Raw genomic sequence first — 11,146 nt, forward strand, 5'->3', positions numbered from 1 at the left:
AGCCAACCCTCAGGGCTTCTATTACAACAACTGGGGAGCAGACTCCACCCCAAAAGATCTGTGACAGTCGTGGAGCAAAGAAGGGACCACAGAGTTCCCGTCGTGGCGCAGTGGTTAACGAATCCGACTAGGAACCATGAGGTTGCGGGTTCCATCCCCGCCCTTGCTCAGTGGGTTAAGGATCCGGCATTGCCGTGAGCTGTGGTGTAGGTCACAGATGCGGCTCGGATCCTGCATTGCTGTGGCTCTGGTGTAGGCCGGTGGCTGCAGCTCTGATTGGACCCCTAGCCTGGGAACCTCCATATGCCGTGGGAGCAGCCCAAGAAATAGCAAAAAAAGGCAAAAAAAAAAAAAAAAGAAGAAGGGGCCCTGCCTCATATCCAGCACAGGCTCTGGAGACCTCAACATCAATTAGATCTACTATCAATGAGATTATGGCCAGCACTCTCTGAGAAAAGAATTGGCAGGCATCCATACCAAAGATAGCCCTTGCACCAAAAACACTGGACTCACACAGTCTACACAGGGACATTCTCACATAAAAACATCCCTCCAAAACCACTGTAGATAATTATTTCTCCTAAATTCAGAGAGACAGAGAAAGTTTAAGTAAAGTGAAGAAGTAAAATTCCCAAAAAGAACAAGAGAAATTCCCTGAAAGAACAAATAATGAAACAGACCTTACCAGTCTATCTGAGATTCTGAGATTAAAAAGGAGGTAATAAAAATGTTAAAGGAATTAAGACAGATGATTGACAGAAATACAAATCACTGTAACAAGGAACTAGAAACTATAAAAGGAACCAATCAAAATTAGACAACTCAATTGGGGAGATAAAAACCAATCTAGAATCAATGAATAGTAGACTAAATAACAAAGAAGAATGAATAAATGAACTGAAAGGTAGAATAACGGAAATCACCCAATCAGAACAGCAGACAGAAAGACAAATGAAAAAAAATGAAAGCAACATATGAGATCTATGGGATAATATAAAGCATGCCAACCTACAAATAATTGGGGTTCCAGAAGGAGAAGACAGAAAAGGAGATTCAAACTGTATTTGAAGAATTTACGGCTGAACACTTCCCAAATCTAAAGAAGCAAACAAATATCCAGGTACAGGAAGCAAAGAGAGTCCTAAAAGAGATGAACCAAACAGACCCACACCAAGATACAGCATTAAAATGGCAAAAGTTAAAAAGGGGATTCTAAGCCAACAAGAGAAAAACAGAGTCTATTACAGGGAAGCCATTTACAACAAATGCACTGCCAACTTAATACTCAATGGCGAAAAGCTGAAAGCCTTTCTGCTAAATTCAGGAACTAGACAAGGAGGCCCACTCTCATCACTTCTAGTCAATGCAGTATTGGAAAACTTTGCCACAGCAATCAGACAAGAAAAAGAAAATAAAAGCTATCCAAATTGGAAGGGAAGAAGTAACAATGTCATTATTTGCAGATGACATGAAACTCTATAGAGAACCCTAAAGACTCCATTCAAAACTATTAGAACTAATAAATTCAGCAAGATAGCAGGATACAAGATTAATAATCAGAAATCTGTTGCATTTCTTTACACTAGCAATGAAACACAAGAAAGAGAAAGTAAGAAAACAATCCTATTTAAAATCATGTTAAAAAATAGGAGTTCCTGTTGTGGCTCAGCAGAAACGAATCTGACTAGCATCTATGAGGACACAGGTTGTGATCCCTGGCCTCACTCAGTGGGTTAAGGATCTGTCACTGCCATGAGCTGTGGTGTAGTCAAAGATGTGGCTCATGGAAGTTCCCAAGCTAGGGGTTTAACTGGCATTGCTGTGGCTGTGGCATAGGCCAGAAGCTACAGTTCCAATTCAACTCCTAGCTTGGGAACCTCCATGTGCCACAGGTGTGGTCCTAAAAACAAAAACAAAAACAAACAAACCAAAAAAAAGGTAAAAAGGAAAAGAAAAGAAAGTTATGTCAAAAAATAAAATAAAATACCTAGGAATAAACTTAACCAAGGAGGTGAAAGACCTACATGCCGAAAACTCTAAAACATTGAAAAAGAAAACTGAATATGATTCAAGGAAATGAAAAGATATCCCATGCTCTTGGATTGGAAGAGTTAATATTATTAAAATGGCCATACTACCCAAAGCAATTTATAGATTTAATGTAATCCCTATCAAAATACTCATCCCATTTTTCACACAACTATAACAAATAATCCTCAAATGTATATGGAACCACAAAAGACTCAAAATTGCTAAGGCAATCATGAGAGAAAAAGAATAAGGCTGAGGGCATAACCTTTCCAGACTTCAGACAATACTACAAAACTATAGTAAATAAAATAACATGACATTGGCCCCCAAACAGACATATAAATCAGTGGAACAAGATAGAGAGCCCAGAAATAAACCTATGTACCTATGGGCAACTTATGACAAAGGAGGCAGAAATATACAATAGAGAAAAGACAGTATAGTTTTTTCCTGGTCCATCCATATTATAATAAAAATGGCGAAAGTTAAAGAGAGGATTCTAAAGGTAGCAAAAGAAAACAAAGATTTAATTAGAAGGAAACCCCAATAAGGCTATCAGCTGATTTGCCTACAGAAACACTACAGGCCAGAAGAGAGGGGCAAGATATATTTAAAGTTCTAAAAGGGAAAAATTTGCAACCTAGAATACTCTACCCAGAAAGAATATCATTCAAAATAGAAGGAGAAATAAAGAATTTCCTCAACAAACAAAAACTAAAAGAATACAGCAATACTAAACCCACTCTAAATGAAATACTGAAAAGTCTCCTCTAAATAGGAAAGAAGTAAGAAGATATAGGATGGAGGAGAGGAAATCACACTTGGAAAGTAAACACTTAAATAAGCCAGTATACAGATCTAAGGCGGGGGGTGGGGGTGGGGGAACTATTGTAAAAGTAATGATAAACACAAGGAACAGCAAAGGAATTAACACAAAGATATTAGAAAAAGGACATCAAAATCATAAAATGTGGGGAAGGAAAGTAAGAAAATCTAGACTTTTTTCCTTATAATGTGTTTGAGCCTATATGACTATGAAGCTGAAGCAAGCAGATATAGGAAGAAGTTTACATATCTGAAAAACAGCACAACCACAAATCAAAACCAAACAATACCTTCACAAAAACAAAAAGAAGAGGACACAAGCATAAAATAAAAGAAAATCATCCAACCAAAAAAAGAAAGGAACAAAGGAGAAACATAGAATCAACTGGAAAACAAGGTTTAAAATGGCAATAAAGGAGTTGCCATCATGGCTCAGTGGTTAGCAAATCCTACTAGGAACCATGAGGTTGTGGGTTCGATCCCTGGCCTTGCTCAGTGGGTTAAGGATCCGGAGTTGCCATGAACTGTAGTGTAGGTTGCAGATGTGGCTTGGATCCTGCTTTGCTGTGGCTCTGGCGCAGGCTGGCGGCTACAGCTCTGATTCAACCCCTAGCCTGGGAATGTCTGTATGCCACAGGAGCAGCCCAAGAAATGGCAAAAAGACACACACACACACAAAAAAATAAATAAATAAATAAAGTGGCAATAAATATATATTTATCAATAATTACTTTAAATGTCAATGGACTGAATGCTCCAATCAAAAGACATAGAGTGGCGGGCTGCATAAAAAAGCAAGAGCCTACAATATGCTGCCTATAGAAACCCACCTTAGGGCAAAGGACACATATAAATTGAAAGTGAGGGCATGGAAAAAGATATTTCATGCAAATGGAAAAGACAGGAAAGTGGGAGTTGCAATACTCATATCAGACAAAACAGACTTTAAAACAAAGGCCATAAAGAAAGACAAATAAGGACACTACTTAAGGATAAAAGGATCAATTCAAGAAGAGGATATTACAAACATCAATATATATTCCCCTAATATAGGAGCACCCAAATACATACAATAAATACTAATAGACATGAAAGGAGAAATTGATAATACTGATGTGACTACAATAATAGTATTATTATTATAATTACTATTACCATTAATAATAGTAAAAGTAGGAGACTTTAATACCCTACTTACATCAATGGAAAAATCCTCTAGACAGAAAATCAATAAGGCAACAGAGATCCTAAATGACAAAATAGAAATTTAGACATAATTTATACTTTCAGGACATTACATCCAAAAAAAAAATCAGAAAATATATTCTTTTCAAGTGTACATGCAACATTCTTCAGGACTGACCACATACTAGGGCACAAAATTAACTTCAACAAATTTAAGAGTATAGAAATTATTTCAAGTATTTTTTCTGACCACAAAGTCATGAAACTAGAAATCAACCACAAGAAAAGAAATGAGAAAAAACTGACTACCCGGATGCTACTAAAAAACCAATGGGTCAGTGAGGAAATCAAAAGGAAATATCTTGAGACAAATGATAATGAAAACACAACCATTCAAAATCTATGGGATGCTGCAAAAGCAATGCTTAGAGGGAAGTTCATAGCAATACAGGCTTTCCTGAAAAAAGAAGAAAAATCTCAAATCAACAACTTAACTCACCACCTAAAAGAATTAGAAAAAGAACATACAAAAACTAAAGTGAGCAGAAGGAAGGAAATCATAAAGATCAGAGAGGAAATCAATAAAATAGAGATTTAAAAAAAACAACAAAAGAAAAAAAAATCAATAAAACCAAGAGCCAGTTCTTTGAAAGGGTAATCAAAATTGACAAACCACTGGCCAGACTCACCAAGAAGAGGAGAGAAAGAACTCAAACAAACAAAATAAGAAATAAAAAGGAGAAATCTCAACAGATACTACATAAATACAAAAACTGTGAGAGAATACTATGAACAATTATATGCCAACAAATTTGACAATCTAGAAGAAATGCACAACTTTCTAGAGACATACAGCCCACCAAAACTGAATTTAAAAAAAAAGATCAATTGAACAGACTGATCACTAGAAATGAAATTGAATATGTAATTCAAAAAAAAAACACTTCCTAAGAACAAAAGCCCAGGACAACATGGCTTTATAAAGCCAGGCAGGAGGCATAACTTTCCAAGATGTAAGACAATATTAAAAAGCTACAGTAATCAAGATGATGTAGTATTGGTACAAAAACAGACATATAGACCAATGGAACAGAATAGAGAACCCAGAAACAAACCCAGACACCTTTGGTCAATTAATCTTTGAAAAAGGAGGCAAGAACATAAAATGAGAAAAAGACAATCTCTTCAACAGGTGGTGCTGGGAAAACTGGACTGCTGTATGTAAATAAAGGAAACTAGAACACACTCTCACATCATGCACAAAAATAAACTCAAAATGGCTTAAGGACTTAAATATAATACAAGATACCATAAAACTTCTAGAAGAGAACGTAGGCAAAACATTCTCTGACATTAACCTTACAAATGTTTTCTTACATCAGTCTCCCAAACAAACAGAAATAAAAACAAAAATAAACCAATGGAACCTAATTAAACTGATAAGCTTTTGCATAACAAAGGAAACCATTAAAAAAAAAAAGACAGCCTATGGAATGGGAGAAAATAGTTTCACAGATGCAACAGACAAGAGCTTAAGCTCCAAAATATACAAACAATTCATACAACTCAACAGCAAAAAAACAAATGACCCAATTGAAAAATGGGCAGAAGACCTGAATAGACATTTCTCCAAAGAAGACATACAGATGGCCAACAGGCACATGCAAAAATGCTCACTAATTATTAGAGAAAGGCAAATCAAAACTACAATGCGGTACCACTTCACACCAGTCAGAATGGCCACCATTAGTAAGTCTACTAAAAACAAATGCTGGCAAGGGTGTGGAGAAAAGGGAACCCTCCTACAGCTGTTGGTGGGAATATAAACTGGTACAACCACTATGGAAAACAATATGGAGGTACCTCAGAAAACTAAATACAGAACTACCATATGCTTTAGCAATCCCACTCCTGGGCTTATATCCAGACAAAACTTTCACTGAAAAAGATGCATGCACCCCTATGTTCACTGCAGCACTATTCACAACAGCCAAGACATGGAAATAACCTAAATGCCCATTGACAGATGAACGGATTAAGAAGATGTACATATACACAATGGAATACTACTGACCATAAAAAAGAACAAAATAATGCTATCTGTGGCAACATGGATGGAACCAGAGATTCTCATACGAAGTGAGAAAGTCAGAAAGAGAAAGACAAATACCATATGATATCACTTATATCTAGAATCTAATATATGGCACAAATGAACCTATCTACAGAAAAGAAACAAACTCATAGACATGGAGAACAAACCTGTGGTTGCCAAGAGTGAGCGGAAGAGAGTGGGAAGGACTAAGGGTTTGGGGTTACTGACGGTAAACTATTGCATTTGGAATGGATAAGCAATGAGATCTTGCTGTATAACACATGGAGCTATGTCTAATCATTTGTAAAAAAGGAGGATAATGTGAAAAAAAGAATGTATATAAATGTATAACTGGGTCACTTTGCTATATGGTAGAAATTGATAGAACATTGTAAATAAACTATAATAAAAAATTTAAAAATAAAATAATTATTGTTGGGCATAAACTTATTGCTATTTTGTTAATTATGCTATAGCTATTTTATGATTCTTTTGGTTCTTTTTTCTTCTCTTGCTCACTTCCTTTCAGATTTGATCATTTTGTTCAGTGGTATGCTTAGATTCTTTTCTCTTTATTTTTTGGGTATCTGCTAAAGGTTTTTTGCTTTGTAGTTAACTATGAGACTTAAAACAATTTACATTTGTAATGGTTTAAGTTAATAATAATTTAAATTATTATTTGAAGGCATTCTAAAGCTCTCCATTTTTCTCTCCCTACATTTTATGTTTTTGATAGTATCATTTACATCTTTTAATCCTGTGTAATCATATCAAATTATATTAAAATTTGTATTTTGTATGTATATTGCTCCATTTATATAGAACTGAGTATGGAGAAAGACAAGAAAGAATATATATCAGATTGTTATTAACAATCGATATCATAGAAAAGAGGGTCAAAGATTAGGGAATTGAAGGTAAGAAAAAAATGTAAGAGTAGGAGAGGAAAAGAGAGAAGGATGGGAGGGAGAGAGAAGGGAGGAAAAAGTAGGGGAAGTGGATATAGCAGGAGAGGAGAAAAAAGAATGGAATGGAGGAGGTGGGGTAGAGAGAGGGGTGGAGAAGGATCATAACCATAAAAAGAACATACACAGTATTGTTAACTCTGTAAGAACAAATCGAACTACAGACATACACAGAAAATCAGTCAACTGAATACTAAGCTACTTTCTCTCTGTGTGATGGCAAATGAGGTGATTTTCACTTTATTCCTTATCATTTTTTAACACTGCCTGAATTACTGTATTCATGTATATGGTATATTGTTTCAGTCCCCTGTTAGCATGTGACAAACTGTTCCAAACTTAATGACTTTAAAAAAGACCATTTATTTTGCTTAAAAATCTGCAATTTAGGCAGAGCTCAGTGGGAACAGCTTGCCTCTGCTCCTCTCAACATCAGCTGAGGCAGCTCAACAGCTGGGGACTGGAATCCCTGAAGGTTTGTCCACTGTCTGGCAGGTGCTACAGGCTATATAGTCTGGGACTCATTCAGATGACATCTCCTCAGGGTGACTTTGTAGTCATTCAGTCTAAAGTAGCCTTCCATCTGCCTCAGCTGCATTTCCTATATTATTTTCTTAATAGCACCTATCATTAGAAGAAATTTTTCAGTCTATTTATTTAAAATTACTAGAATGTCAACAGGAATCTTGTCTGCCTTGTCCACTGCTGTATCTCCAGACCATGGAGTTTCCAATATCAAACGGTGCCCTAAGACCTAAAGGGGGCTTGCAACCTACCTAGTTAAGTATGTATATTGTACATAACGCTAGAGAGAATTTATCTGCTAGAAAACTTTTTCACCCAGTGCAACCTACCACCTCAAACAGTGCTTAGAACTCAATATTTCTTGAAGAAATAATTGTTTATAACTTGATAAATAAACCTTAACGTTGAGGTTTTCATTCTTTCTTTGTTAATTATGAGTCTAGAAATTACCTCCACCACCCCCTCAAAGCAATTTTGCAACATTTTCTGAAGCCCAATGTGGCTAGAATGCTGGTTTTCCAACTTACCAGAGGCTCTAGTTTTACAGGCTGCTGTCGTTTTCTTGTCCTCTCCTGAGCTTTTGTAGTGTTCTTAAACGTGAGGAATTGTTTATCAGCTTCATTTTCTGTGGGTATTACATAACTCAGTCTTCCCTTTGCTTTTATACTATTCAATCTTGAAAGCACAGGGTTTTCCACCAGCTCTCCAATATTTTTCAGGTCCAGGTCATTCTCTGAGGCACGAAAAGACATCTTCACTCCTGGAGTGGTTAAAATCAAGAAAGGAAAACTGAAAAGTACCAAAGGTTGGGGAAATAGGGCTATTTGCAGGGGTTTTAAGAACCAGAAAGAGCTGAATTTGCTTATACCCAAAGAAAACCTATCAAAATTACCTAATTCATCCCAAATTGAGGACCTGAACCACAGGAAGGAAAATTAGGAACTATGCCTGGCCTTCTAGAAGTCCAGCAGCTGGGGGTGCGGCCAGGGTTTGCATTTTTTTTATTTTTATTTTTTTTTTGTCTTTTTGCCATTTCTTGGGCCTCTCCCGCGGCATATGGAGGTTCCCAGGCTAGGGGTCGAATCGGAGCCATAGCCGCCGGCCTACGCCAGAGCCACAGCAACGCAGGATCCGAGCCGTGTCTGCAACCTACACCACAGCTCACGGCAACGCCGGATCGTTAACCCACTGAGCGAGGGCAGGGACCGAACCCGCAACCTCATGGTTCCTAGTCGGATTCGTTAACCACTGTGCCACGACGGGAACTCCAGGGTTTGCATTTCTAACATGTTCTTGGGGACCACACTGGTCCAGATTTGGAAGGATGAAGGGAAATGCAATTATATTGGGATCAGTGTCTCTCCCACTTGAGTATGCAAAATACCTCAAGGGGCAGGGACAGTTCAAAATGCAGGTTATTCCAAGACAGGCAATCTGAGATATATAGCCTAGGTATTCACAGATAAACCAAATAAAGGAGTTAAAAAAGAGCTCCCATCATGGCTCATTGGTAACAAACCTGACTAGTATCCATGGGGATGTGGGTTTGATCCCTGGCCTCGCTCAGTGGGTTAAGAATCTGATATTGCCATGAGCTGTGGTGTAGGTTGCAGACACGGCTCAGATCTGGCATTGCTGTGGCTGCAGCTCCAATTCAACCCCTAGCCTGGGAACTTCCGTATGCCGCACGTGTGGCCCTAAAAAAAAAAAAAAAAAAAAAAAAAAAAAAAAAAAAAACAAAGAAAGAAAAAAGATTTGAGGGCTAAATTATAAAGCAAGCAGTGCTTCTGGAGTGTTTACATGCAGAGAACCACTTGAGGAGTTTGTGAAAAGGCAGATTCTAGAACACAGAACCATGAGCCTTTTGTAGTGGTTTTATACCCTCACTACCACTTACTCTGCAGCCTCACCAGATGGGTGGAAATACTTTCCTTCAAAACAGTATTTCAACACATGAGGTCTTCAACCAAGAGTCAGAGGCTCAGGCTTTAATCTAGATCTGAGCTGGCCAATGAAAATATAATGCAAATCTCTTGCGCAATTTAAAATTTTCAAGTAACCACGTTCAAAAACAAAAACAAAAAAAAGGAACAGGTGAAATTAATTTTAATAATGTGCTTTCTTTAACATATCCAAAATACTATCATTTCAACATGTAAGCAATGTAAAACTCATTCATGTGATAGTTTACTTTTTGTTACCACGTCTTCAAAATCCCGTGTTTCACCTTTAGGGCGTATCTCAATTCAGACTAGCTCCCTGTGGCTAGTGGCTACCATACTGAATAGCATAGGTCCAAGAGCTGACCACTTAGTGTGAGACCTCGCACAAGTATCTTGATATCTCTATTGGTCACTTCCCAGCCCTCTAGGATACTAGGTAGGTGGCACGTAAACACTAAAATGCCTTTGGACTCCCTGACTCTCCCAGCCTTTCCTTATGTACTCCAAAAAGCCATGCTGTTTCACGCCGCGAAACTGGAGTTCAGCCCCACATCTCGTTTCCTCTGGACTCACCAAGTCAGACTAAAGCGGCCGTCGCTGCCGTTGAGGGACTCCCAAGACACATCAAAGCGGGATCTGGAAGTACAAAGTTATCTCTATGCAAGGCTTGTTTCCCGTTGCCTGGCAGCCAAGAGGCCTCCGCGGATGCGCACTGCGCCTGTGCGCGATCTATCGCCACAGCAACGCCTCAGCCAACTGTAGCTCTGGGTCCAGGACAGTACCGGACAGTCGAGCCAATGATTGTCTCCGGAAATTTTCCTACGTCGCTGATTGGTGAAGAGCCCTCACTCGACCTGCCGGGCTCCTTCTCCAAGTTGGGAGGTGAGCACCTGCAAGGCCGAAAGGCGGGGCAACCGAAGGAAGAGGTTAGTTCTGTTGGTTCCTTCGCTTATCAGCTGCTCGCGCCTTCCTTTTCTGTTGCCCCTCAAGAGGCTTGATATTACCTTGACATTCGCTTTAATCTAACCTATTCTGGTTAGAAAAATCGAGTGCCTAGGTAGACAGTTCGGGTCCCACTCTCCGAGGGCGTGACCAGCTAGCATCTCTGCCCCACCTATCGACCTCCTCCTGGGAGTGTCCTAAGGCGCAAGGAATGCGGGTTCCTCTTTCCCTCAAATTTTACTGTGCCTTTTCTACTAATGTTCTTTTCCATCGGGGATGTAACCTGGTGTCAGGTATAACCCGAGTTCTTATTACTTGGTCCCTGAGCTTTATATGCTAAAGCAGACCCTGGATCTTGTTTTGGCATTTAGACCGATTTAATTAAGTTCCCAAATCACTGCAGCTGGTATTGTATGGAAGCGATCCCGCTGAAGTCCGGTGCAGGTTGTTTACTGAAGGAAGATGTCTTGTCCTAGTTAGTGATCAGGGGAAGCAGCCCTTTTACCTAATGTGGGGAAATGTTGCACCAGCTGGCACCGTCTTGGTTTTCGATCTCCCCTCCAAAATGACATCACACCGCTGAAAGTCATTATTTTCCCCCCTTTTGGTCCCTCTTTTTAAACAAACAAACAAGA

General features: G+C 38.7%; 1 protein-coding gene across 1 annotated transcript in view; it reads right to left on the reverse strand.

Annotated features, from left to right (window-relative positions):
- Positions 1–10,261, reverse strand: part of DNAH6 (dynein axonemal heavy chain 6) — a 258,349-nt gene extending 248,088 nt beyond the window's left edge. Inside the window, exons 1-2 of the mRNA XM_047781653.1 lie at positions 10,143–10,261; positions 8,154–8,386 (exon numbers count right to left, since the gene is read on the reverse strand). Of these exons, the coding sequence (XP_047637609.1) occupies positions 8,154–8,378 (225 nt within the window). The 5' untranslated portion in view covers positions 8,379–8,386; positions 10,143–10,261. The remainder of the gene's footprint in view (positions 1–8,153; positions 8,387–10,142) is intronic.
- Positions 10,262–11,146: the final 885 nt, after the last annotated feature.

Source organism: Phacochoerus africanus, chromosome 5, assembly GCF_016906955.1.
Source record: "Phacochoerus africanus isolate WHEZ1 chromosome 5, ROS_Pafr_v1, whole genome shotgun sequence".
In the NCBI taxonomy this organism is placed as follows: Eukaryota; Metazoa; Chordata; class Mammalia; order Artiodactyla; family Suidae; genus Phacochoerus; species Phacochoerus africanus.